Source organism: Dama dama, chromosome 8 (assembly GCF_033118175.1).
Source record: "Dama dama isolate Ldn47 chromosome 8, ASM3311817v1, whole genome shotgun sequence".
NCBI lineage: Eukaryota > Metazoa > Chordata > Mammalia > Artiodactyla > Cervidae > Dama > Dama dama.
In genome coordinates this window covers 14267395-14294872 of record NC_083688.1, presented here as the reverse complement: position 1 = coordinate 14294872, position 27478 = coordinate 14267395, and the positions used below count along the sequence as shown (strand labels likewise).

Below are 27478 nucleotides of genomic sequence, written 5' to 3'. Positions count from 1 at the left end.
TGTTGCTCTGCACCATGTAGAATCTTCCCAGATCAAGGATGGAACCCATGTCTCCTACACTGGCGGCAGCTTCTTTACCATGGAGCCACCAGAGAAGCCCTACTTAATTAATTTAATTAAAGAACCCGCCTGACAATCCAGGAGACATAAGAGACTCAAGTTTGATCCCTGGGTCGGGAAGATACCCTGGAGAAGAAAATGGCAACCCACTCCAGTATCCTTGCCTGGAGAACCCCTGTAGATAGGCTACGGTCCACGAGTCGCAAGAGCTGGACACAAATGCAGGGGCTTAGCACCCAGCACACATTTACTTTTTGGCTGTGCCTTGGCATGCAAGATCTTAATTCCCAGAGCAATCAAACCCACGCCCCCTGCAGTGGAAGCATGGAGTCTTCCACTGGACCATCAGGGAAGGCTCTCAGTCTATTTTTAAGACAGCAGTAAGAGCCATCCTTTTAAAATGTGAGTCTCAAAATGGCTCCTGCAGAAGCCACAGGCCCAGGCCCCATAGGATCTACCATCCTCCCTCAGGCAGCCTTTATGTCTCAGAGCTTGCCCTTTGTGTCTCAAGTTTCTGCCTCAGGCTGTTCCCTCTGCCTGAGTGCTCCTCCCCTATACCACTTACTCCTTCACCTCCTTCAAATCTTTGCTCAAAATTCACCTTCTCGATGAGACCTTCCTAGTCCACCCTCTTTAAAACTACAAATCTCCCCCAAATATGACATTCTTAATCCCCCTTTCCTTGTTCTATTTTCCCCTTACCACTATCACCTTGCAGCATACCATACCATTTATTTCTTTGTGATGCTTACTGTCTATCTTCCCTGTAAGCTCCCCAGAGATCTTATCCACTGCCAAGTGCACAGTAAATGTTCAATAAATATTTGTTAAGTGAGTGGATTAACTCAATGTTTAAAAACACGTTAAAGGTGAATCAGAACATATAGCTCTTGAATCAGTAGCTGTAAAATGGAAAAGGCAGTCACCCTTGTACAATGGGAAAGGAAGGGTCTTGGGACACATCTACTCTCTAGGAGGTTCTGGCTAGGGTGCCCATAATTCTTTGGGGTGGAGGTTTGAAGGGGTTTAAAAAACACATACCACAAAGTATAAGGACCTTCTTTTGGCACCCAACATCAGCAAGGCTGGAAAAAGTTCAGACATACCTTCATCCCTCCCACCTTTCACCCCAAATCAGGGTGCCTCAGTTTCCATCTTCGGAACGTCCACTCCCCCCAGCCCCCCGCAGGGAAGAGGAGACTGGAGTGGGCAGCAGAAAGATGTACAATCTTCGCCAACAGATATTTATTGAGCTCCTTATGTGTGCCAACACCAAAGAGGAGCACACAGAGGTATTTTAGATAAGGTCCCAGCCCTCAAAGAGCATCTTGATGACCAGGGGAAAGGAAAAGGGGGCAGGGAGAAGCAGGTGTTAATCACAGCCTCTCTCCTCTCTTTGGTGGTCTTGGAAGTCAGGGGGGCACCCAGAAAGAGACAACTTGGACAAGTGTCCAAGACATATATGCACAGGCCACACATGTACAAGACACATGTGCAAAGCCCACGCAACTACAGATCCTGTGTATAAGACATGAGAAGTGTATGTGTCGCACATGGGCGGGATTCACATGCTGAGTCCAAATGTGCATAGGCCACATGGGTATGACACAGGAACGGCACCTCCCCCAGCCAGGTTGGCTAGATGGTGGGAGGGCTGCAAGCCCCAGTCACCTACAGCCCTCAGGGTTGGGGTTGGTATTGGCCCTCTGTGGCTGTGAAGAAGTCCTCCAACACGCTGCGCAGGTAGTCAAAAGTGGGCCGGTCCTCTGGGCGCTCCTTCCAGCACAGCATCATAAGCTGGTACAACTCCTCCGGGCAGTTGTCAGGTCGTACCATGCGGTAGCCTCGTTCCAGGTTCTGAATCACCTCAGGATTGGTCATCCCTAGGTTGATAGGAGAACTGACATCAAGGCTCCAGGCTTCAGAAGCCCAGAGGCAGGGTGATGGTCAAGAAGATATCTGACAACAGGTATGGTGTGAGCACCAATCCAAAGGGATCTTGGTCTTCATCGATGATAAGGATGGTAAGGCTATACTGGCAGTGCCTACGAAAGGTCAGTCATGCCACTTGGAGTGTCTGCTATGGCTTAAACATGAAATAACACACGTGTTTGGCTGTGAGTCCTTGCGTGACCCACTGCCCCTCTTTGAGCCTCAGTTTCCTTATTTGGAAAATGGGATAATAGGAGCTCCCACCTCCTAGAGATGTTGTGAGGATTGAATGAGAAAGTGTGTACACAGCCCTGAGGATGGTGCCTGGAGGAGGAGATGGAGCATAAAGAGCGCCTGTGATGATTATTATTTGGTGGGGAAGGATGGTGCTGTCAGGGCACAGCGCAGGATGGGGGCCCACAGCCAGGACAGTGGAGAAGTTTCTCCAGCTTTGGGAACAGGCACATGAGATGCTGCATCAGGAAGCCAGGTGGATCCTGGGCCTCAGCCAGGCAGACCCTGCATTGGGCACAGAAGATTCACTAGGCCCCTCTGTGACCCAGATGAAGTCATCTTTGGACCAGTTCCCTCCCTTTGTACTGATCCTGGCCCCATCAGCGAGGCCCATTACATGTAGGCCCCAAGAGATGCTGCTCTGGAGAACTGAATGGTCACAGCAGAAATAGACTCCCTGTTTCTAAATTACCAGTGTGTCCTCTGGTTTCTCCTTCATTTTCCTGAGAAGAGAAGCCTAACTCCTAGACGTCCTAGCAAAACAGTAGTTTTACTCCTACAAAGCTTCAAACTGGAACCTAGTCAATAGAGACCTCTCTTCCTCAAGCCTTGCCCCTGGAGAGCCTCTAGATAGGTGTCCCTCACATTTAAAAATCAGGGCACGGAAAGACATAGGCTAGGAAACAACACTGATGGACAGTCAAGGGTGCAAACCGATTGGCTACACCCAGCCTAAATATAGCCCACAGACAGACCCACTTTGGCTTGGCCCTTTATTGTGTTTTTAAACAATCTGAATCATCACCAATATTTGGAAATAGGCAAATTTTCCTAAAACTCCAAGCTTTGGCTTCTCTTGAAAAAACACAGCTCTGTTTTTTGGGCCCTGTTGTCTTAATAGCAACCATCTGCTGGCGCAGACGCAAGTTTACCCAGGTCCCCATTACTCCCCATAGTTTCCCTGACCCTGAAACTATGCGTCAGTTGCCATTTATCATCATGATTTCATTGCCTTTATTCTTCTAGGAGAAAAATTCTCTAAGGGAGCAGTGTGAGCTCTTGGCAGGATGACAAGAGTATGTTTCTACCCAGTGCTGCCCTTGAACTCTTTGATGGGACAAGTCCAGACTAGGGAAGGCCTGCACACTCACACCTAATTCTAAGGTGTTTTTACCTTCCCAGGAGCAAAGTTCTGGGCACACTGCTCAGAATGTGGGAAGCTTCTGCCAGTCTGGCCACTGGGCAACACGACCTCCCGACCCTGTCTTTGTGTTCTGTTTCCTTTCCCCAGAGTTTCCTAGCAAGTTCCTTCCAAAAAAATTCCATTCCTGTCCTGGCTGAATTCAGTGGTAAAGAACTTTGTCAAGAAGATAGAGCGAGGAGTGGGAGAGGGTGGGAATTGGTTGTTTACACATCTCTCTCACTCGACATGGAAGGCTTCAGAGGGAAAGGAAGTCAGTGTTTCGTGAGCATCTACTATGAGTCAAGCTCTTTCAAAAATAACCTTGCTTCTCATATCATGCAACTGAGGCTCAGAAAGGTAGTCACTTGCCCAAAGTGATTAATAATAAAACCTAACACTCTTGAGTGTTTCGTATGGGTCAAATACTGTTCTAACCTCAAGTTTTACAACTGGGAAAAGAAGCAATAATCTGATCAAAGTCAAAGAGAAAGCATCAGTGGCAGATGTAGTAATAAAAAGCAGGCCTCTGAGAACTTCCTCAGTGGTCTAGCAGTTAAGACTGCCTTCCAATGCAGCAGGTGCAGGTTTGATCCCCAGTTGGGGAACTAAGATCCCACATGCTGCAAGGTGTGGCCAAAAATTAAAATAAATAAAACTTGGAAAAAAATGAAAAAAGAAAGCAGGCCTCTTGCCTCTCAGACCAGATCCTCTTCTACCTACTAGGCTGCCTGTGTTAGAATTAAATACAAAAGCTGGGATTATTGAAGGAAGAGAGATTCAGGGACAGAAATGGAAGACAGGCCTACGAGATGTAGCACCTGACTGGGGATGCACGAGTGCCACTCCTAGGAGGACGGAGAGGAAGCAGCTGGAAAGGTTCACATTCTGAGCCCAGGAGGAAGTAGAAAGACATTAATTTGCTGCCCTTCCCCATCACCCTTTCAGCCTGGACCCCGACCTGGGTAAGGGATGCGACCATGAGTGACAATCTCTGTTAGCAGGATCCCGAAAGACCACACGTCCGACTTGATGGTGAATGTCCCATAGTTAATGGCTTCTGGTGCTGTCCACTTAATGGGAAACTTGGCACCTGGAGGGAGGGCAGTGAGGTCACCAGGGTCTGCCAGGCCAGACCCCAGAGACCCCTGGCTTCCCTCATATCCCATACCTACCCTCCCTGGCTGTGTACTCGTTGTCCTCAATGAGGCGTGCTAGACCAAAGTCTGCGATCTTGCAGCTCAGGCTATGGGACACCAGGATGTTGGCAGCCCTCAAGTCGCGGTGGATATAATTCCGTTCTTCAATGAATGCCATGCCCTCTGCGATCTGCAGACCAGGTACAGGTCAGCAGCCCTGGGCCAGACATCTGCATCCCATTGCCCTGTGCCCATGCTCAGCCCCTCCCCAGTCTCCTTACTTGGGCGGCCATGTCCAAGAGTTTGTTGATAGTCAGCTTGATGCCTTCGGAGGTCTTGAGAAAATCCACCAGGCTTCCTGTGGACAGAAGCAAGAGTTGCTGACCCAAATTGCCCCAGGGGGAAGCTCCCAGACCCTTCTCCCCTAACTAGGGGTCTAGAGGCCATGTCTGGTGTGTGGTAGAAAGAGTAAGAGCTGAAAATGGAGGAGTGTGTGTTCAGAGTAAGGGTGCCTGAGATGTGTGATGCCCTTTTTCTGGGGACTAAGATGCCACTTGGAGGGGTCTGCAAGCTTCTTGTCACCAGTGGGGTGGAACCTGAACTCCTCAGCCAGGCATCCAAGCCCTGCATAGTCCATATCTGCAGTTTCTTCTCTTCCCTCCACTCCTGCCTCTTCTACTCCATCTACCCTAGACAACTGTGAGATTTTTCTCATAGACCACTGGGTTCCCACTCCAAAGTCTCTTTGTCCCATTTCTTCTGCTACAGATTCATTTTGGTCATGGCTCAGCTAGACTCTTTGTTTAAAAAGCCTCTCTACATCGTACCAAGAATAATAAATTGTATCATCATCATCATCTTCCTGCTAAGACTTTCCTATGGCATAAACTGGTTTTCCTAGGGTGCATAACTAAAGCAAGGTTTCTCTGATAGCAAGATTCTTATTTTGTTCATCAATATTCCCAGCCTACAGTGCATGCATGCTCAGTCACTAAGCTGTATCGGCTCTTTGGGACCCCATGGACTGTAGCCCACCAGGCTCCTCTTGTCTATGGGATTTTCCAGGCAAGAATACTGGAGTGGGTTGCCATTTCCTCCTCCAGGGGATATTCCTGACCCAGAGACCAAAATTGCGTCTCCTGTGTCTCCTGCATTGGCAGGCAGATTCTTTACGTGAGGCGCGTGGGAAGCTCCTCCCAGCCCACAGTAAACAGCAATAAATGTATGCTGAATATATAAAATGGAATATGAAAATAGGTTTCATGAGGGAGTGAGGGACCATCTTTCTGGTAGCAGAGGGTAACTAGGAAAATACCAGGCATTAGAGTGGCTGGAACAGATCTAGTAACCATTGGCCCTTCTCAAGAAATTAAAACCTTGTGTGAAGATGACAACAACCTGAATGTCCCCATTTGAGTGCTGAATTAGTCACTGAGACAAAACCTCACCCAACGGCAGCAAATATGTGGACAGACCCCGTCATTCCTCCATTGTGTCTATGGCAGATATTGCTACTCAATCCCAGTGCTCACTTCCAATGAACCTCAGAATCCTTCTCAACACAGAGCTCCAAGCAACTACCAATTGAAGGTGGCCTGCTATTTGCCATTTTCAGAATCCATTAGCCAATTAGCTTTTTTCCCTTCCTGAAAGAGGGACAGATTTTATACTCCCAAAGAATCAGAGCCAGATAACAACAAACTTACTGAGCCATTACTATACAGCAGGCACTGTCCTAACTGCTCTATATGCATTAGCTTTCATCCTCACAAAGATCCTATAAGAAAGTTACTATTGCATTATTATCACCATTTTACAGATGAGGAAACCATGGCAGGGAGAAGTGAAGTGATCAGCCCAAGGCCACACAGTCCTCAAGCCAGGATTCCAACCCAAGCAGTCAGAGCCCTTAATGACTACTACTTTCTGCTAGATTTCTGCTGTTATTCTTGAGGGAACTGAGCCTCAGAGGTGGGACAGAGACTTGGCCCAAAGCTAGGCCTAGAAATTTCTATTTATTTAAATTACCCTTCCTTGGGCTCTCAATCTGTCCAACAGTGGAGGAAGGGACAGAGAGAGGCTCACCAAGAATTGAAAAAGAGGGCCTTGGAACAGATCAGACCCCGCAAGGCTGGGGGCAGAAGAGATAGAAAAGGGGCTATGGACCTACTCATCTCCTGAGATCAAGCATCCTTAGATCAAGATAAGGCTTTGAAGAAGGCAAACAGTACTGCAGGTGAGGGAAAATGGGTGTTGAGTGCTCTTCCAGAACCTGAGAGGGAGGCCTCGCATGCTGCAGTCCATGGGGTTGCAAAGAGTGGGACACGACTGAGCGGCTGAACAACCAGAGTCTGCCTCCTCAAGCTGGGCTCCCAGATACGATTCAAACCGTATCTTCTCTACACACCCTCTTGTCGCCCCTGAAAGTCAGTCTTTGAGGCCTCAGCAAAATTCCTCTAGAAAAGCCTCAGTGCAGAGCCACGCAGATCTCCTCCCCACTCCCGGAGGGGGCAGAGGAGACGGCAGCGCCCCCAGCGGCCGCGCACGGCTATGGCGCCCACCGTTCTCCATATATTCCGTGATGATGTAGATGGGCTCCTGGGTGACCACCGCGTAGAGCCGGACCAGCCGCTGGTGTTGCAGCTGCTTCATGAGGTTGGCCTCGGCCAGGAAGGCATCGGGGGACATGCTGCCCTGCTTCAGGCTCTTGACTGCCACCTTCGTGTGCCCGTTGTAGTACCCTAGGGCAGGGAAGGGTTGGGAGGGTCACTCGCAGCCCATGTACTCAGAGCCAGACAGACAGCTGACCTGAAACAGCGTGTGTGTGTGAGAGAGAGTCGCTCGGGGGTACTGTCGTAGAACTCTCAGGACCTCAATAGACGACTCCCCTCCCCACCTGCCCGCAGTCCTGGAGGGCCTCACTCACCCATCCACACCTCTCCGAACTGGCCAGCCCCCAGCCGCTCCACCAGCTTCAGCGTCTCCCTGGGAACCTCCCACTCATCCTCCCACCACGGCTTCTGGGGCTTCTGGGTCTGGCAGGGGCGGCTCAGCCGTGTGCACAGCCCGTCCGAAGTATCTACGAGGTCAAGGGAGGGGCGAAGGGCTGTCAGTAAGGCGGGACTGGGGGGTGGGGGGCTCACTCAGTCCCCACCTGGGGAAACGGACAGGCAGGGGAGGAATGGGGCTGTCACCTGATCCCTGAGGCTACAAGGTACCGCCCCTCACGCACTTGGGTGGGGGTGGCGGGAATGAAGGAGCATGCTGAGAGATGGGCGGGGGGTGGAGGGGGACCCCTGAGAGGAACCGGGGAAGACAGGCTGATAGGGTAGGGCCCAGGTGAAGAGTCCCGCCGCGCTCACTCATGTAATGGCGGACCAGCTCGTGCAAGCCGGGAAAAGTGACGCGGGGCGAGATGTAGAAGCCGCCTTTGTCCAGGTTACGGATCTTGTAATGTTTCACCACTTCTCCCTGGGTCTGGTCGAAGTCCCGGACCGACAGTGAAAACGATCCTGAACGAAAGAAGGGATGAAGGAACGCAGAAGACGGGGAGGGGTGACCTCCAGCGAGTCTCCCCTCCGCCAACGCGGCCCCCACGGCCCCCACCCCCGCGGCCTCCTCGCACCCCGGACCTCGGCTAGCGGCCCCAGCCCGCGGCCCCCTCCCGATGCCTCGCAGCAGCCCCTCGGCTCACCAGCCGTGCTCTCGCTCTCCCGGATCAGGAAGGACCCGTGCGTGTTCCCCGGCGCCAGGAGCTGCCTCTCCGCGTCTTTGCGGCTCAGGGTCTTGAAGAACCAGCTGCTCAAGGCAGAAGCGAAGGCTTCTTTGGTCCGCTGGTCCAGTCTTCCTCTATCACCCTCAAGCATTCACCGCCACCACCCCTAGCACCTCTCCTCTGCTCCGAGGTCCCTGGATCTCCGTCCCACCATTCCCACGACGCGTCCCCACTCACGGTTCGGGCTCCAGGCTGTTCGCTTTGGCCACAAAGTTGAAGGGGATGAAACCTTCCTGGCCCGTGGTCAGGGACTGCGCCTTCCACCACTCGCCGTTCCTGCGCGACGGCGGCAGTTAGTATGGTCTGCACAGCCTCGGACTCGGCTGGAAACCCTCCATCGGAGCCCCTCGTTAGGCCATGCCACCCCACCCTCCAGCTCAGCACTCCGGAGCCTCCGATTTTTGTCTGAAGGGCTCCCACTGCAAGCCGGGACCGCAGGGGTTTGCGGTACTGAAGATACCCCAGGATGGGCAGGGCGAAGGGGGGCACTCACTGCTCCAGGATACGGAGCTGTTCACCCTTCTCGAAGCCCAGGTCTCCGTCGTGAGAAGGCTCATAGCTGTGCAGGGCGATAACCAGGTTGTCTGTAAAGACAGGGGCAGTCAGGGAGAAGACTTCTGGAGCAGGCTGGGAGGGTGAGTTCAGGAGTTAGAAGTCGGGGAGGAGAGGAGGGGATGGAGGCTGTCAGCCAAGGATCCACAGGCCTTGTCTTTCAGGCCCTGCTGGTTGAGGTCACCTTGCAGTGGAGAAGCTGGGGGGTTGGATCCCTCGTAGGTGACCAGTGGATCACGCACTTCAGAGCCATTCCGCATGGGCAGCTGTGGGCATGGGATGAGAGAAGTCAGAGAGCTGGAGGCTGGGTGAGACCCCTGGCTTGCCTCCCCACTCTCCTGCTCGCCTTCACTTCAGCTTGGCTGGATCTTCTCACTGAATTTGCCCACCACTTGCTGTGTGACCTTAGAAGAGTCCCTTTCCCTCTCTAAGGTTTTCCTTGCTGTGTGGCAGGGGGGCTCGCTGTCATCTCCAGGACCTGTAGGGATGATCTGTTCCTTTCTCCCCACACCTACATCCCACCCGATTCCCTCACCAAGCCCCCTGTCTTGCCTCTTACCGTGGTCTTGCTATCCAGTGGGACTATGGGGTAGTGGCAGTTTTCACATACATCGATGTTTTCCATCCAGTCATCTTCTGGGTTTGAGCTGCAGCTACAGCCCATGGTCCCTGGGGGAATGGAGAGGGGGCTGAAAGGGCTCCCCCAACATCAGACATGCTAGGGCCTAGCCCTGGGAACTTCCAGAAGTGCCTGAGATTGTCAGCCCCCCAGCCGCCATTCTCCAGCCGCAGAAAAGCTGAAATGGGGTCCTAGCTCCTAATAGTCACACATGGCCCCTGCTGAGACCTAGGCCCCGCCCTCCCACCTGGGCTGGGTAAACCGCCACAGGCACCTTTGTTAGTCTAGTTGCCCACTTCCTGCCTCTCCCCCCTCCCACTTTCTCAGCCCATCCCCCAAGTTGGGGGACTACCTAGTAGAGATCACATACACTTCCCCCAACCCTAGGGGAGACCTGAGTTTTGATCCTCCCCTACCAGTGGGGTGTGTGTACCTCACCTTCTAATTACGAGTTCCCCCCTGCTGCCAAGGACACTGAATGAGGGACCATCTCTCCTGAATGTCAGCCATCAGGGCTCTGCTCTCCCAAATCCCCCACAGAGTCTGCTTCAGAGGCTTCTTTCTGCTTCTCCCTATCAGAAAACCCCTCAGCGGCCATATTGGCCATACATTTTTTTGTATTTGTTTGCTTGCTTTGGCAGTGGAAACTTTTTGTCAGATGAAATCGAGCGGAACCCCGTAGATAAAGCAGGGAAAAGTGGAGCTGTTCTGCCTGAAGCAGAGTGGGGATCTCACCCCTAAGTCCCCAGGGGTGGACTTACAGTACCTCTGCCCCCAGGGCTGGTCCTCTGGACTGCGTGGAAATACCAGACCTCAGATAAATTAATTTATGCATTCAAGAAGCTTTAATATCAAGATCAAATCCATCTCCTCAGTCTATTCTTCTATACACACATGTGTGTACACACACACACACACACACACACACACACACACACACAGAGTCTGTCTTCTGAGCTTCTCTTCCCAAAAAAACTCAGTCTTCTTACAACATACCTTTGCACATGTGGTTCACCTGCCATGGAATACTCTTGCCCATCTATTGAACTCTAGCTCAACCTTCAAGGTTCAGCTCAGATATCACCTTCTCTGTGAAGCCTCCCCAATGCCCAGTGCTTTTTGTTCCTACAACATTCCACTCTGACCAACCACAATCATCAACTTCCACTGAGTGCCATGATGACACTAATTTATGTGTCAGTCCCTCTGCCTTTCCTACCCGCTTGGTGAGAACAGGGATTCAGCAAGAGCAGAGGTTGTGTTTTATTTGCCTGAATATCCCATCACCCAGGACGATTCTTGTTAATAAATGTTGACTGGTATGTGGAGGGTTAATGCACAGATTCTCCCATTTGCAAAGGTCTTAGAAACCACCAAGCCTAACCTCAGATTTTAGATGAGCAAACAGAGGACCAGAAAGTTCTGCTCAAACTCAGACAACTGTTACGGGCAGAACAAAGCTAGAGCTGCTAATCCATGCTGAGGTCAACCAGAGGTGGGGAGCAGTGGCGTTTTTTTAGTTAGTAAGACTTAAGGACCTATTCAATTATAACTCAATTAAAGAAAAAAAAAAAGATTCAAGGATAGTCCCTGGAGTTATGTTCAAATTCTGGGAATAATACTCATTGTGTCACTTTGCTGAAATCATTCTCCTCTAGTTTCACTCTGCCTTTTCTGTCAACCGGGAATTGTCATCCCTTCCTCAGAAGCTTAGATAAATGTTGGCTTGGTTTAGAGCTTAGAAAAACTTCCACGAGTACCCATTCTGCCCTACCAACCCCTGCTTTGGAAAGTGGAAGAATGTGACTGGTAAATAATCTTCTTGGCTTTGAGCTCACATTTCTTTTTTTTTTTATGTAATTTTTATTTTATATTGGAGTGTAGTTGTTAAGCTCATGTCTCTTAAACTGAGATACTTATAACCTTTCATGGGTACCGGAAGTTACGGGTGTGTACCTCTCAAAGCATGAGTGTTAAACACATAATTAAACCTTATTCATATAGTTAAACAAACAGATCTATTACAAATAGAGGAAAATACAAAATGTACATAAAATTTTAAGCCAAATCAAAAGACTTTCAAGGAAAGGTGTTCGCGCATCTACTCTTCCCCCCTACTTTAGGAGTCTTGGGGAGACATTTGAGAAATCTTGCTCAGCTCTGTGGCTGCAAACGGCTTTTTTATTTTTTTGATTGCGAATTTTATTATGGCTTAGAACTGATTAACAGCAAAAGCCTCCAGAAAAGAACTGTTTACATTCTGGAACCAGCCTCAGATGAGCTGACTGTCTAAGGTCTGAGGTCCTGAGCCATCTGTTTTTTGTGATAGTCAAACAGCCCTTGGAAAACCACCAGTTGGTTATATTATACAGAGAACACCAACATCAGATAAGGTGTCAACTTAGATCAGTTAAGTCCCTTCTAGGCCTGACATTCTCAGGGGCTTCGGAAAGGGTAAGAGCAAGATGAGAAAAGCTTGGGATTGAGAAAATGGGATGAACTGGGGTGCAGCAGTGAGGAGAGGCTGGTCAACCGGCAGAAGAAATCTATGCTGAATCTAAGGCTGAATACTGCACGTGGTCCAGGCTGGGGTCACATGGGGAGAGAAGAGGAGCCGCTTGGCCTTGGGCGAGGGTCCAGGAAAACATGCAGGCAGGACCTATACCCTGGATAAATCTGGACCTGCCAGAGAGGACGTGATGATGTCCCTAAAGACTGGGACCAGGTGAAAAAGAATGAAATATTGCCGTTTGCAGCAACATGGATGGACCTACGATTATCACACTGAGTGACGTAAACCAGGAACAGAAAGACAAATATTACATGATGTCACTTATATACAGAATCTAAAAACTAATACAAATGAACTTATTACAAAACAGAAACAGACTCAGACTTAGAAAATGATCTTGTGGAAAAAAAAAGAAAATGATCTTGTGGCTACCAAAAGGGGAAAGGGGTGGGGGAGGGGAGGGATAAATTAAGAATACGAGATTAACAGATACACACCACTCCATATAAAATAAATAACAAGAATTTACTGTATAGCAGAGGGAACTATATTTAGTATCTTGTATAACCTATAATGGAAAAGAATCGGAAAAAAATATATATGCATAACTGAATCACTTTGCTATATACCTGAAACTAACACAATATTGTAAATCAACTATACGTCGATTAAAAAAAGACAGGCCAGCTTTGCGCAGTGGCAGTATCGTAGCCAATGAGGTTTATCCGAGGCGCGATTATTGCTAATTGAAAAAAAAAAAAAAAAGACAGGCCAGGAGTGAGAAAAAGTCAAGCTGTGTTAAATTAAGGAAAATGGTACTTGGTAACTCTGTTGGGTATCTGACCCTTAGTGTTTCTTCTGTGACTTGTTTAGGGCCCCTGGAGTCCTCCAGCTGAGGACCGAGTTTCAGGCCCTGCCCTGTACAGAAGTGTGAGTTTTGGAGTACAACACTTGGCAGCAATCAGAAGACCCCAAGACCTGACAGTGTCAGACATAATTCTGGTGAGTGGCTCCCAGCCACTGGGAGCTACATGCACCTATGAGGCTGCATCCAGAATAACACTGAAGGCTTGCAGGTGATTTGTTTCTCAGTTTGACAAATTGCGTTATTGTTTCTTCAATGCATACTTGGGGTTCCCAGGTGGCTTAGTGGTTAAGAATCTGCCTGCCAATTCAGGAGATGCAGGAGACACGGGTTTGATCCCTGGGTTGGAAAGATTGCCTGGAAGAGGAAATGGCAACCCACTCCAGTATTCTTGTCGGGAAGAATCCCATGGACAGAGGAGCATGGCAGGCTACAGTCTGTGGAGTCGCACAGAGTCGGACACAGGTCAGACTCGACTGAGCGACTGAACACACACACACACAATGCATACTTAGTTAAGTCTCTGATTAAAATTTGAACTAGAAACAACAAAATTAGTACCGAAATGAGGTAGTTTAGTCAGCAAAACCCTCAAAATCAGGAGAGCCATGGGGGAGCGGGGAAAAGTACGACAGGGGAAGGGCAAGTAAGTCCTTGGAGGGAAGAGTTTAGAAGCAAGAGTGTAGGGACTTGCCTGGTGGTTCAGTGGTTAAGACTCTGTGCTACCAAGGCAGGGGTCCTGGCTTCCATCCCTGGTCGGGGAACTAGATCCTACATGATGCAACTAGAGTTCACATGCTGCAACTAAAATCCCAAGAGTTGCAACTAAGATCCAGTGCAGCCAAAATAATAAATAAATAAATAAAAGAAGAAGCACTAGTGTAATTCATCAGCCTCATTTTAAATTTGGAGATGGTGTCAGATCAGAGGAGCTGAGTGGTTTTTCCCAATAGTACATGAGGGCTCTTGGCAGAGGTGGATTCCAATTAGGCCCCTACCTCCTCTATCCAGGTACTCTGCTCTGTTCTTCACTTCCTGGAAAGTCTAAAGAGGGTAGGGAATCCTGAGAGGTGATGGAGAAAATGGAGCAGGGAAGGAGGTCTGACAGAATGGAATCTACTCTCCATCAGAAGTGTGGCATTGCGCTGTTAACAGGCCTTTCTCTCTAAGACAATTCTCCATCTATCTCGAACGCATGTTTTTGGTTTACTTATTTTTCAGTTTTTTGGCTGTGCTGGGTCTTTGTTGCTTTTTTGCTCGGGCTTTCTCTAAGTTGCGGTGAGCGGGGGCTATTCGTCCCTTTGATGTGCGGCCTTCTCATTGCAGTGGCTTCTCTTGTTGCAGAGCACAGACTCTAGGCGAGTGGGCTCAGTGGTGTGGCACACGGGTTCAGTCACACCTCGGCATGTGGGATCCTCTGGGACCAGGGATTGGACCCGTGTCCCTTGCATTGGCAGGCAAATTCTTATCCACTACTCCACTAGGTGAGTCTCAAAAATGCATGTTTTTGAGAATACATTTCCCTGGCTGGTGAATACAAGTTTGTGCCTACTGAGGCACATTAATCATTGAGCATCATGCTATTTGTGCATACCTATCCGTGTATGCAGATGGCTGTACAATGAAATGGGGGTATGTATGGTTTGTACGGGTCCCTATGTAATTGTGAGGTTATGCTGCTGCTGCTAAGTCGCTTCAGTCGTGGCCGACTCTGTGTGACCCCATAGACGGCAGCCCACCAGGCTCCGCCGTCCCTGGGATTCTCCAGGCAAGAACACTGGAGTGGGTTGCTATGTGGGTCCCATTCTAGTCTGATCAAACCAGGTTAATAAATGATGTTAATAAAAAGAAAATAAAAATTAAAGCTTAATATAAATTTCTCATTGAAAGTAAGAGAGGAGAGGAATGAAGAAAGAAAGAAAAAGAAAGAGGAAGCAGATCCAGAGAATCGCCAGGACTCCCAGAATCAGTAACAAAGGCAGATTCTGGGGTGAATGAGACAGGACATTCTTTCCTCCCAACTCAAGAATTCAAGGTCAATAGGAGCAACTTTGTAGATTCTAGACCTTCTCTGACTGGTGTCTGTAATGTTCTTGGTCAAACTCAAGGTCTGTCCATGGTCCACAGAGGGCTTTGTGCCAGTTATAAAGGGCCACCCCTCCCTGGGGTTTCAAACTTGGAGAGTGGAACGAGGGCTAGATTTCAGGTCCCATCTCTCTTGTCTCTTTTCACAGAGCCCAACACAGGCTTCCCTGGTAGCTCAGGCAGTAAAGCGTTCTACCCACAGAGCCCAGCACACAGTGCCCTGCTCATCATTGTTGTTGTTTAGTCACTGTGGTGCCTGACTCTTTTTTTTTTTTTTTTTTTTGGTGCCTGACTCTTTGTGGCCCCATGGACTATAGGCTGCCAGGTTCCTCCACCCATGGAATTTCCCTGCTCATACTCTGTGTAGAATTGATCAAAAATCCCAGATTTCATGAAGTTCCTGGACCAAATTTTCTGATCCCAGGGTTGTTTAGGAATCACCACAATGAGCTCTATTTTGCATTTCCCTGGTGGTCCAGTGGCTAAGACTTCACTTAGCAGTCAATGCAGAGGACCTGTGTTCAATCCCTGGTCAGGGAACTAGATCTCACTTGCTGCAACTAAAGATCCCTCATGCAGCGACTAAGACCCAACTCAGCCAAATTAATTCATTACTTTTTAAAAACTAAGAGAACCTGAATACAGTATGAACTTCAGTTAATAATAAAGCATCAGTATTAAAACAACAACAACAAACCATAACAAGCTCTGATTCTTGCCAGCTCGTTCACTTTTACCAACTCCATAGACATTGTCTCACCTGACTGGGCCTAGAATGTGTTTTGTCCCCTTAAAAAAAAATATGAGACTTTCCCTCTCCTGAACTGTAAACCTATTCATTTATTGAACATTCTGTCCAAAATGTGTGCCAGCTTCTTGCCCAGGTTTCTTGGGTCAATGTGTATGTCAAGAGCAGGCAGGTTATTTCACTGACCCAGGCCACTCTGGGCCACATTGTGGCAAAATCTGTTAGGAATAATTTAAAGCATTTTCTTGGCCTTTTTCTTTGGTGAACATTTGATAATTGGTGAAAGTGCATATGTTCAGTGAAGAGCCTGGGCTGTGGCTGTCCATGCCGAATCCTCATCACGGTACTTGAGAATCAGGGTTGACAGGCATGGCAAATAATTTCTAGTGGGTAAAACAGGGATGCATCCTGAATTCCTTCCTTTTTCATGTGTTCCTCTTTGATATAATACCGGTTTGGAATAAACCCGGTGAGTTCACAGAGTTCACGAAAACGGAGAACAAAAGGATGAGTCTTTTCTTATATGCAAAAAAAATGGATTTAGTCTCACAAACTCGGAGTGGTTTGAACACAGAACTGATTCTCCTAGTTTTGCCATAAAAAGGGCAATAGAGTGATTATTCTAAAGCTTGTATTTTGGGTAGAGGTCCTCCAACTAGTAACTTGTATATACAAAGTAATTTGTCATATTGAGTCCCCTTCCTTATGTACCTCTGTCTGTATTTTGCATCATGTAGGTTTTATCAGGACGAAGCATTACTTAAAATTTGGCAATCCACACCACTCTATTAAAGTTTCTGGGAGTCTGCCGATCAGAGAGGTTCAGCTCACCATGTCCGTGTCATAGTCACCCAAGTTCATTCCCAAGGCCTCCCAGTCATTCACTGGCAGAGGGCTTTTGGGCAGGTTCAATCCCTGGACCCTGGTCAGGGGACTAAGATCCTGCATGCTTCGCGGTGTGACCAAAAAGAAAAAGAACATAAACCTCCCTTGGTTCCTGTATCTTCAAAATGGAAATTAAAAATAGATCTGTGTCCAGGGCTGTTGTGAACATAATATGTGGTATCTAGATGACCTCATATAATAAAGTACTTAACATGGTACATAGTAAGGACCAAGTAAATGAAAATTGTTATTTGAGGCCAGCATGGGTATTTCATGACCCCAGCCTTAAACATATTCATTTTCCTTTTTGATTTTTGGCACTTCCACGGACCATTTTTCACATTTAATATATTTATCTCAAATGAAAACTTTGCTACCATAAATGGAAAATGAGTACAGAACACGGTAAATCAAGTGTACTTTAATTTAAAAAAAAAAAAAATGGAAAATTAGTATCACCAGCTATAAATGGAAATCAGTATATATTAAAATAAACACATGGTATAATACCTAAATTTACAGTTGCACATGTTCATTCATGACCCCCTAAGATCACTCACCCGCATCAATGATGCGGTATTTGGGGAAATGCCGTACTGTGAAACAGTGCTCTGAACTTAGGCCTCGCTTGGTAGGTTAGAGGAGGCACGACTTTCTTACTTGGCCAGCCTACGGATTACAATTTAATGGGTATGTCTTATGTGCCAGGCTCTGATCTAGAGCTGGGGACACACAGGTGAATAATCAGAGGTTCCCGTCCACTTGACTCTGCCCTTTGTGACAGAGGTGGGTGCCCCTCTGGTGGGTCACTCTTATTTTCACTGGAGGCAGTAAGGTCTGCCTTTAGCTCACTGACCAGTAACGTCTGGGACTCCTGACAACACTAACAGCGCCAAACAGCAATACTGTCCAGGAAGCAGCATCTTAAAATCACCACATTGCCCACTAACCAAGTTAACGATATTTAGCTAAAACCACTGAAAAGGTGAGGTAGATCTCCACATAGACATGGAAAAATGTTCCAGAGATAACATGGCAAGTAAGTCACAGAACAGAATGTAGAGTCTAAGGCTATTTGCATTTATTTATTTTAATATTGTATTTATTTACTCGTTTGTTTATTTTTGGCTGCACTGGGTCTCTGTTGCTGTGTGCAGACTTTCTCTAGTTACGGAGAGTGGGGGCTATTGTCCAGTTGCCCAGCGGCATGTGAAAGCAAATGTGCGTGGACACAGGGATAGAACCTGTGTCCCCTGCCTTGGCAGGCTGATTCTTAACCACTGGACCACCAGGGAATCCCCCTATTTGCATTTGAATATGGATACCTAGGGGATTCTTTTCAGCCAGACTGTGCTAAGCCTTCATTTGCATGACTTCATGTTATTCTCATAATAATCCTATCAAGTAAGTGCTATTATTATCCCCATTTCACAGATGCAAAAACTGAGGCCCAAATGAGGTAAAGCTATTTGTCTGAGGCCTCATAACAAATAAGTGATAGAAATAAGTAGCAGAACCTCAGGCTATCTGCCTCCAGGGATTAAACTCTTAACTAATACGCTTTTCAGTGGCCACATAGGGGAAAATCTGGAAGGATGTACACCAAACTGTTCACAGTGAGCGTAGCTCACGAGTGAGATTGGAGGGAGCTGCATTTCTTATATTTCTGTATATGTCTCTGTACTGTTTAAATTTTTCAGAAATATTTATTTATTTTATTTAATGACATTGGGTCTTAGTTGTGGCATGCAGTATCTTTAGTTGTGGCATGTGGGATCTAGTTCCCTGACAAGGGATCGAACCTGGGCCCCCTGCACTGGGAGCACAGAGTCTTAGCCAGTGGACCACCAGGGAAGTCCCTACTGTTTAAATTTTTAGAAGCAGCCATGTGCTAATTTTATAATTGAAAAACAGAAAACAACCAAGTCCCCACCAACGCAAAAACTCTGGTAAGAGACACAATCCTTTTTTTTTTTTTTTTTTGAGACACAATCCTTTGAGAAGAATCAACCTTCCACTGCTCCTCTTGTCTCTGGAGGTGCAGGCAAGGGACTAGGGATACAAGAAAAAAGGTTTTGTGACCACTGAAGTCTGAGAAACACCGGGTTAGACAAGATCGAACAGCCGCCTTCTCTGGGGAAGCTAACATTGATGGTAAATTTCACATGGGACGTTTCACAGCTGAGGCTGTGTTGATTTGGACCCAAAACTGTTTTCTTTCCGGGCGCCTCGTGGAACTAGCATTCTTTGGACCAAGGGTTGGAAATATAGCTCCAGATATCGTCCAACCAACACCTGGATGGGGGCCCCGCTCGCCTCCACCCCACCCACAAACTCAGCTCCCCTCAGCACTGCTCTCACTGAATTGAGCTTGGCCTTGAAGCCATCAGCTTGTGGGTCTGTGCATGGATTTATAGGATCCCATTGTGGTGTTGGAGAAGACTCTTGAGAGCCCCTTGGACTGCAAGGAGATCCAACCAGTCCATCCTAAAGGAAATTAGTCCTGAATATTCACTGGAAGGACTGATGTTGAAGCTGAAACTCCAATACTTTGGCCACCTGATACAAATAACTGACCTCATTTGAAAAGACCCTGATGCCGGGAATGATTGAAGGTGGGAGGAGAAGGGGACGACAGAGGATAAGATGGTTGGATGGCATCACCGACTCAATGGACATGAGTTTGAGTAAGCTCCAGGAGTTAGTGATGGACAGGGAGGCCTGGTGTGTTGCAGTCAGAGCCGGATACGACTGAACGACTGAACTGAACTGATGTGTGATATATATGTGGTCCCTGCCTCTGCCTCTGAACATCCATGCACACCTACATTTCCTAGTGATGATATGAATGATATTTGGCCTAGGGAGGGAAGGATCATGTGTGTGTGTGTGTCTATGTGTCTGTAGGAAGGTATATGTGGGACTCTCCTCCAAGATAGACCCTGTGGCCCAGCCTAGAATTCTCACACCCACTAGAACACACAGGAAACAAGCTCATTTGCAAAGCTACACCACAAGTGTGAAGGAATGGGCTGCCCACTGGCCTGCCAAGGTGCTGAGTAGGAGTAATTCCGGGTACGGACAGCCCCCCCCCCCCCAACATCCCCACCACACACACACTCTTGGGTACACCATTTGCAGGAGAAGTGGTTGCCTAACCTCTGTTAAGCACCTACTGCATGCCAGGTACTACCCACCGCACATCACAGCCATTTTCTCTTTGATTTCCCACCAGCACTCTCTGGTGGGAAATCAAAGAGGATTTATTATTACCTCTTCACCAATAAATCACCTGGAGTTTGGAGAAGTGAAGTCATTTGTTCAAGGAAATGGCAGAACCAGAATTGTGCCTGGGTCAGCCTGACTGTGAAATGCATGTCCTTCGCTCTATACCAACCCCGCTGGCTCTCTTGTGTTTGGTTTTGCCCTGAGGTCTCTGCCCTCCTAGGACCCAAGGAACAACCCAGAGACAGTGACTCTGGCTGCATATCCTAGTTACTCTGCAAAATGGGCCTTTGTTCTTCTCAGAACCACCTGACTCTTTCAGGAAGCCTTCCGATCACCCAAGGGAAGCCTCCTCTCGATCTCCGGAGCTTCCGCCCATTCTCTTGCTCCATCTCTTGGCCCTTTTCCCTTTGAGAAGTGCCTCTGTCCCAGAGCCTCGAGGGCGAGGGACCCTGAATCATCCTTCAGCACAGGCTGGGGTGTGGGATGGCCCATGCCGGTCCAGGGTCTGGGGGAGTCTAGGGAAGACCCAGCTTGTTTTCCAGGCCCCACAAGAGGCTGCAGGCCTTGAAGCTGGGGATGAAAGACTGCGACATGGCTGAGACTGTGGAAACTGTTTCAAGAAAAACTCCAATGGCGGTGGGGGAGGCAGGGGAAACCTGGAAAGTGTGGCTCAGGTGGGGATTTACCCCATAAACTACAGGCTGAGAGCTAAAGTGAGGGGGTGGACAGGGAGCTGACTCTGCCTCCCTGGGCCTCCACCTTCCTGGGGTCTGAAGTAGGAACCAGCAGGGCCCACTGGCCTGAAGCAGGCAGCGGCAGGGGCGGGGGTGGGGGGCGGGAGGGAACAAAGGGAAGAGGAAAGGACATCCTGTGGACACTTGGCAGGGGCAGGAGTGGCAAGTTTCCAGATGGAAATCCAGACTGTCCTTGCCCAGGGCCAACGGCACCCCTGTCCAGAATAAAAATAGCCCTTCCTCTTCCCTTCTCCCATCATCCTCTCACCCCCCAACTTCCCGGAGTCCTGTCAGATACTTCCGCCCCAGGCCCCATCCCAGATGGTAAATATCCCCTTGCATGCCCATCCATTCCCAAAGGAAGACCCCCTCCTTCTCTCAAGCAGTGTGGGTCGAGGCTAAAGTCACTTCTCACGTGTCCCTCCGGATGCTCTGGGCGATTCCCCTCCCTCTCTCAAGAGAGTCTTGTCACTGGGGTCTGCACCAGCAAGTGGAAGGACTCTTGGGACCCTTGACTCAAGCCTGTCCATCGCCTTGCTCCAGGGGGGAGTCACATCCTAGGCCATCATTTCTCCCTGGGTCATCACCCTATCTGCTTCTGCCTTGCTGACGGACTGTGGGGAGGGAGTGCTTTGCCCAGTCTGGGCCTCAGGAAGCTTATCCATTGTGGGATGAGGGGCTGGATGTAGGGATTTCTGAAGGCCTTTTCAGTACCTAAGAGATCCCCAAGGAAAAAGCTCCCAGTGACGTGGGCACTGATGGCAGGCAGTGTGGTGGAGGCAGGAGGAGACAGCTACACAGGAAAGGGGAGATCTGGCTGTTCAGCCTGCCTCCCACCTGCCCTCCAGGTGTTCCTGACCCCAGCCTGAAGGGCTGCTGCATCCCGGGGGAGCCTGACCCCAGACCCAGCTGCAGCCTTCTGCTCTCAGGTCCCACACCCAGCCCTTAGGCCCCTGTTCCCAGTACTCCTTACCTGCCCAGCCCAGGAGCCCCCTGGCCCCATTCACATGGTCTTCCTGGCCTAGCCCGGCTGCCCAGACACAGCTTCGGCTCCCCTCACCGTCGTAGCCACCGGCTGTCTCCCCGCGCCCACGTCCCACCCTGACTTCCTGCCTCCTCCTGAGGGCTCCGCAGCCAACCGGGCCCCAGCAGCCCAACCGCAAGCCTCCAGCACCCCAAGCTTCCTGCTGCCATCGCCCCCTGCCTCTCAGCCCTCGAGGGTCCTTTCACCCCCAGTCCAGGCCCCATTCACCCCGAAGGTGGCACCCGGAGGTGGAGGAGGATATTGGATGCAACTTCCTCCGCCCCCCCGAGGGAGCACCTGGACCAGAGATTCAAAGGCTGCCTTGAAGCCCCAGTGAGCAGGAGGCGAGTAGACACCCACTCAGCTTTCAGCGAAGGGCAAGCTGCACGGCTGTCGGTCTGAGGGCCAGGTGACCCTTTCAATACAGTCAGAGTGCAAAAGTAACATCACCTCAGAGTCGGGGGGGGAATGACATCCCTGTAAAATCGCTGGAGAGCAGATACGATGCCAGGTAGTCAGATAGATACCAGGCGCACACAGCTGCTAGACACACAATGGAACCAAAGCCATGCCATCTCAGGGCATGGGGCAAGAACTTTATTATTTGCAGAGGGGAGGCTAACACCCCTCTTACAGACAGTCCGCTGGACAACTGGCTGTTTAAGGAAGCAGACAGGACCACCTGGTGTCTTTAAGGGAGCAGAGTCATAGCCTCTTCTGTGGGCAGAGGGCAGGACAACACCCCCTAATTACGGTTGGAGAGTAGGGCAACCCTTCTAACCCAGGTAGAGACGAGGCCACAGCCCCCGTCAGAGGCGAAGGCCTGACACCACCTCCTGCAACAGGTGGGAGACAGAACAAACACTCCTGCCCAGGCCCCCAGTACAGGCGACAGACTGGCAGCACTTTCTGTTACAGGCAGGAGGCAGGGACCCTGTCACAAGCATGAAGCAGGCCAACAATCTCCCTTTCCCCAGGGGCCAGGCTGAGGGTGGCAGATGTCAGAGGCTGAGGGTCAGGTCACCAGTGTTACGAGGAACTCTAGGTGGCCTCTCTCAGGCCCAAGAGCTGGGCCCTGACCCCACCCATCGGAAAACAAACCTGTTGCCACCGCCGGAGCCTGCACTGAGGGAGCAGCTTGGGGGAGGGGAAGCCCACAGAGCATTGTTGGGGTTTGTGAGGTGGAAGCTGATGCTGTATGCACCTTCAGCTGCTGCGGAGAGAAGGGGGAGACAGGAAACGGGTGGGGGGGAGAGGAAGCCTGAGTTGGAAAGTCAGACAAAGAGGGTGACACAGAAACAAAAGCTGAGAAACACCAAGTTCTTTTTTGAAACAAAAAAACAGCCCTACAGAATGACACAGAGCCCGGAGTCCGGCTGCAGGCCCCAGCTCCCCTTGCTATGAACCTGAGCATTTCACAGTGCATCTCTGGGCCCCAGGACAACAGTAAGAACACGACTGGGGCTAGTGATAATAATGTACATTTTATTGAGGACTTACTGTACATTATCTCACTTAAGATGTATCTAACTATTTGTGGAGTTGGATTTTCCATTTTAAAGATAAAGAAACAGATGCAGAGTTTAAGAGACCTCCTCCAGGTCTGAGAGAATCAATGTTGCAGCTGGCACTGAACCCAGGTCTACAAGATCCTGCGTTCTTCAGCGGCTCATTTATCTGAGTCACATTCCATAGGGGTGATTTAGACTGTTAAGTTCTTTTCCAGTCCTGATCTTGATGAGATAGAGCGATAGAAGTGGAGCTGTAGGGGAGATGAGGATCCATCAGGCTTCTCTACCAGCAAGGCCAGCCTCCTCTCCCAAGGTAGAACCCCTGAACCTAGCAACCAGCGAGACAGTGAACCCGGGCCTGAATAAAGGACTGCGGAGACCTTGATGGGAAGCAGAGATTTATTGAGGAGACTGGGGGGTCTGTGAACTCCTCCCCTTCCTCCAAACCGCCCTCCTCCCCCATCCGGGCAGCAGGGCCCCAGGATGCTGGGGCTTTAAGCTCCCAGAGCTCTGAGCATCTCCCCAGCTCTACCCCGACCCTTCTCCAGGTGCTGGCTCTTCTGGGGCGCCCCTCTCTTCCTTCGTCCCAGGTGGGCTGGGGAATGGGTAGCGGGTGGTGCAGGAGACACGCAGGGATCCCTTAGCAGAGGGTGAAGCGCCGGGCGCTGATGTTCATGCGCGTGAGGCCCAGGTGCCGCAGTGGCGGGGCCAGGGCCAGGCCGCCCCCGGGCTCCAGCTCCAGCTCCAGCTCGGCCTCGTTCAGCAGCTCTTGGTGCAGGTGACAGACTTGGTCCACCTTCAGCCGGTGCAGCTGGGCCCGCAGCCTAAGCAGCTGCCCTGCCAGCTGCCGGTCCTGTGCCTGCATCTCCCGCTGCGGCCGAGAGAGGGCATGAGCCCGCTGAACCTCCATTCTTCCCTTCCGGTCCACACCTGGGGGGCTTTGCCCTGGCTCTGTCCTTCCCACCCCCTCATACCCCGGCTCTATATAGCCCGTCTCATAGATCTTGCTCTAAAACCAAGCTAAACAAGTACAGGTTCCTGGGGCCTGATCTTAGATCAACTAGATGGAATCTCCAGTCTGGAGGCTGGACATTTTTATATTTGCACATACTGGATTAAGAGCCATTTAGTTAATACTGGCCTCCTCTGGGGACAGCGTGGTTAGTGCCTCCTTTGTATCTTTGGGGTATAGCAATTTGCAGAGGAGACTGGGAGGCTCCCATGCCTTCCCCAGCTATCCCTGGTGGCCCCCAAGGGCAGGACTCTGTCCTCTGAGCCACAGGAGCACAAGGTCAGTAGACTGATGGACTCCTTCTTCAGTAATGCTCCCTGAATAAAACACTGGACAAGTCCATTCCTGGCTCCTCAACCCTGGGACAAAGCCACAGGAGAGGGCAGTTGCTGGAGGCAGGGTCATTCTCATCCCCTCCCCATACCCCAGGTTTTGGGCCCTGAGGACTGCCCTCAAGGCCCTCTGCAAGGCCGCCCACCCCACCAGACTCACCAGCTCCCGTCGGAGCCACTCAAGGGCAGAGTCCATTGAGTCGAATCCGCAAATGGCCCCAGGTCCCCTGGGCTCGGGTCTGGCTTGGGCCCTGCGCCAGGCCTGGCTCTGGACCCGGGCTGTCCACTCCAGGTATGAGGGCCGCCGTGTCTGCAGCTGCAGCTTGGCTGTCAGCGCCTTCACAGAGTCCAAGCTCTCTGCTTCCTCATCCTCCTCATTTTCACCCACTGCCTGGAATTTTAATGGTCCCAGGGACATGGTAGGGGGTGAGCAGCGACAGGGAAAGCCTGCAGCTCTGGGGTTAGGGAAAGGCTGGCAGTATTACCCAGGGAGAAGTGGGAGAAGCTGAGAGTGAAAGAAATGAGCCAGAGAGTATGCGATGGTGAATGTTCAAGGTGGGTCAGGGAGGCTTGAGTGTGTCAGGGTAAGCAGATGGGTGTGGGAGGCTGAGTGTGCAAGGGCTGGGATTTTCCTGGACTGCTATCCTGGGAGCCACGTGATGCCCATCCGGGTGGGGGCAGGAGGAGCCCTGCGCCTCTGGCCCCTTGGATGAAATTTATTGTCTTTGCCCAAAAGGAGACACCCAGTTCCCAGAAAGGAAGTTGCTCCAGGATAAGAAAAGCATCGTCCACACCAGCGTCTTGGCCCTCTTCCCAAGACCCAAGTTAAGGGATTGGGGAGGGGATAGGAGGCTGACAAGCTGCCCCCAGTCCTGACTCATGACTGTGGCCCTTCAGCAAAGGAATAGTGTCCAGATCCCCAATTTGGGAGTCAGGAGACTTGGGTTCCGGTGCTGGCTCTATGGGACCTTGGACAAGTCACTGACTCTGTTGGGACAGATCAATGATTTCAAGCTATATTCCAAGGAACTTTAGGTTCCCTTGGAGATCCCACAAGGACTGTGTGCAGGGTAAGGGCAGAGCTGCGGATGGCTCCTCGACCTTCCTCTCCCTGCCCCTCCCAGGGCTTCAACCAGAGCATTTCCCTTTTTAAAACTTTGTATTGAAATATAACACACACCCAAAAAAATTTACATGTCATAAATACATGACTTGATGAATTCTCCCCAACTGAACACACTGATGTAAACAGATCAAGCAAAGGAGTATTACCATCACCCAGGAAGCTTCTTTGTGGCTAGAACACTCTCCTAACGGTAATGTAGCCAAGCATAGTTTGCCCGTGTACCTACAGTTCAGAAAGCCAAGCTCTGACAGGGTGTTTGCAGCAAAGTAAGGGTTTATTGCAGGGGGGCCAAGCAGGGGAGTAAGAGACAAGTCTCAGATCCACATCAACTTTGTCTTTGAATGTTAGGTTTTTGTTTTTTGTTTTTAAAGGGGAAGAACTGGACTTCCCCAGTGGTCCAGTGGTTAAGACTTCCACCGCAGTAGGCACGGGTTCAATCCCTGGTTGGGGAAGTTCCACATGCCACGTGGTAGGGCAAAAAGAAAGAAAGAAAAGGAAAAAAAAAGGGGGAAGAACAAAGAGGCTGGGATTAATCATCACCTTGTGATGTTTCTGTGACATTCCTTAATAGTAGTTTCAGAGTCAGAATGTCTCTTCAGTTCAGTTCAGTCGCTAAGTCGTGTCCGACTCGTTGTGACCCCATGAACCACAGCATGCCAGGCCTCCCTGTCCATCACCAACTCCTGGAGTCCACCCAAACCCATGTCCATTGTGTCAGTGATGCCATCCAACCATCTCATCCTCTGTCGTCCCCTTCTCCTCCTGCCCTCAGTCTTTCCCAGCATCAGGGTCTTTTCAAATGAGTCAGTTCTTCTCATCAGGTGGCCAAAGTATTGGAGTTTCAGCTTCAACATCAGTCCTTCCAATGAATATTCAGGACTGATGCCCTTTAGGATGGACTGGTTGGATCTCCTTGCAGTCCAAGGGACTCTCAAGAGTCTTCTCCAACACCACAGTTCAAAAGCATCAATTGTTGGGTGCTCAGCTTTCTTTATAGTCCCACTCTCACATCCATATATGACTACTGGAAAAACCAAAGCTTTGACTAGACAGAGGGGATAAAAAAGATTAAAAAGTTTTGGATAGAGAGATTAATCATAAACTCAGTAAGGGAACTTGGTTTCTGGGGAACCCAGTTTCAGTAATACTGCTCTAATTTTTGACAGCCTAGATTAGTTTTGCTTTTTTGTATACTTTCCAGTGTTTCTCAGTCTTTAACATAGATCCTAATCCCCTGGAAACTTATCAAAATAGACTGCCCCATTCCCAGAGATTCAGATTCAGTATACTTGGAGTAGGGCCTATAATTTGCATTTTTAACGAATTCCCATCCCAGCTGATGCTCCTGGTCTGGAATTTCACAATTTATACTCTTTTATATCTAGTTCCTTTTATAGAACGGTTCCAACTTTGTGTTTATATTATGTGTGTGTGTGGGGGGGGGGGTAGGAATCCACTTATGATTTCATTCTTTGAAAGAAGGGTTTTGCACACACACAAAAGCCTGGAACCTAGTAGACCAGAAGGCTCTTTAAAGGCAGGAGTACCTTTTATTTTTCTTAGTGACCAGCACTTAACACATTGTAGGCATCATTGTTTAAAAAATAAAAGAATATTTGGATGGATGGGTCCTCCAGTAAATAGATTGAAACTCTTGTAATTTACCAGTTTAAGTGTGTCTCTTGCCAGACTGAAAACCCTGTGAAGGAAAACTTCCTCAGCCACCCTTGGGTCCCTAGGGTCCAGCTCAGTGTATAGGCAAAGGATGGAGTGATGAGGGATGGGGCTCCAGAGGGCAGAACTGCACCAGATGTGGCCCCCGCAGAGGGCGCCCTCAGGCAAGGACTGCCAGCTGTGGTGGGGGAGGGGGGCCAGCTACACAGCTGCTTGCATTTAAGGTGGACCCAGGGATTTCCCCATCCAGC

At 49.7% G+C, this 27478-nt stretch overlaps 2 protein-coding genes and 1 non-coding gene across 3 annotated transcripts; 1 reads left to right on the top strand and 2 right to left on the bottom strand.

Moving 5' to 3' along the window:
* Positions 1-1283: 1283 nt before the first annotated feature.
* LCK (LCK proto-oncogene, Src family tyrosine kinase) lies at positions 1284-21655 on the bottom strand. Its single transcript, XM_061148458.1, has 13 exons — positions 21522-21655; positions 9432-9541; positions 9057-9138; positions 8814-8904; positions 8498-8596; positions 8240-8343; positions 7908-8057; positions 7472-7624; positions 7107-7286; positions 4827-4903; positions 4582-4735; positions 4368-4499; positions 1284-1943 (listed from the first exon to the last, which is right to left on the bottom strand). Exons 2-13 carry the CDS (start codon positions 9534-9536, stop codon positions 1741-1743), a joined length of 1530 nt encoding a protein of 509 aa, XP_061004441.1. The 5' UTR covers positions 9537-9541; positions 21522-21655; the 3' UTR covers positions 1284-1740.
* Positions 12689-12827, top strand: LOC133061070 (U4 spliceosomal RNA). Its single transcript, XR_009693903.1, has one exon. It is a non-coding gene; the product is annotated as a U4 spliceosomal RNA (small nuclear RNA).
* A 1890-nt stretch (positions 21656-23545) lies between the features above and the next one.
* FAM167B (family with sequence similarity 167 member B) lies at positions 23546-27425 on the bottom strand. Its single transcript, XM_061148454.1, has 2 exons — positions 24588-27425; positions 23546-23954 (listed from the first exon to the last, which is right to left on the bottom strand). The coding sequence occupies exons 1-2, from the start codon at positions 24843-24845 to the stop codon at positions 23724-23726; spliced, it is 489 nt and encodes a 162-aa protein (XP_061004437.1). The 5' UTR covers positions 24846-27425; the 3' UTR covers positions 23546-23723.
* Positions 27426-27478: the final 53 nt, after the last annotated feature.

Coding starts and splice junctions, on each gene's coding strand:
- LCK (XM_061148458.1), bottom strand. CDS start 9,536: ATGGGCTGTAGCTGCAGCTCAAACCCAGAAGATGACTGGATGGAAAAC. Junction 8,905..9,056: donor CCCAGCTTCTCCACTGCAAG/GTGACCTCAACC, acceptor CTGTCTTTACAG/ACAACCTGGTTATCGCCCTG. Junction 4,500..4,581: donor CGAGTACACAGCCAGGGAGG/GTAGGTATGGGA, acceptor CCCTCCCTCCAG/GTGCCAAGTTTCCCATTAAG.
- FAM167B (XM_061148454.1), bottom strand. CDS start 24,845: ATGTCCCTGGGACCATTAAAATTCCAGGCAGTGGGTGAAAATGAGGAG. Junction 23,955..24,587: donor AGTGGCTCCGACGGGAGCTG/GTGAGTCTGGTG, acceptor TCTCGGCCGCAG/CGGGAGATGCAGGCACAGGA.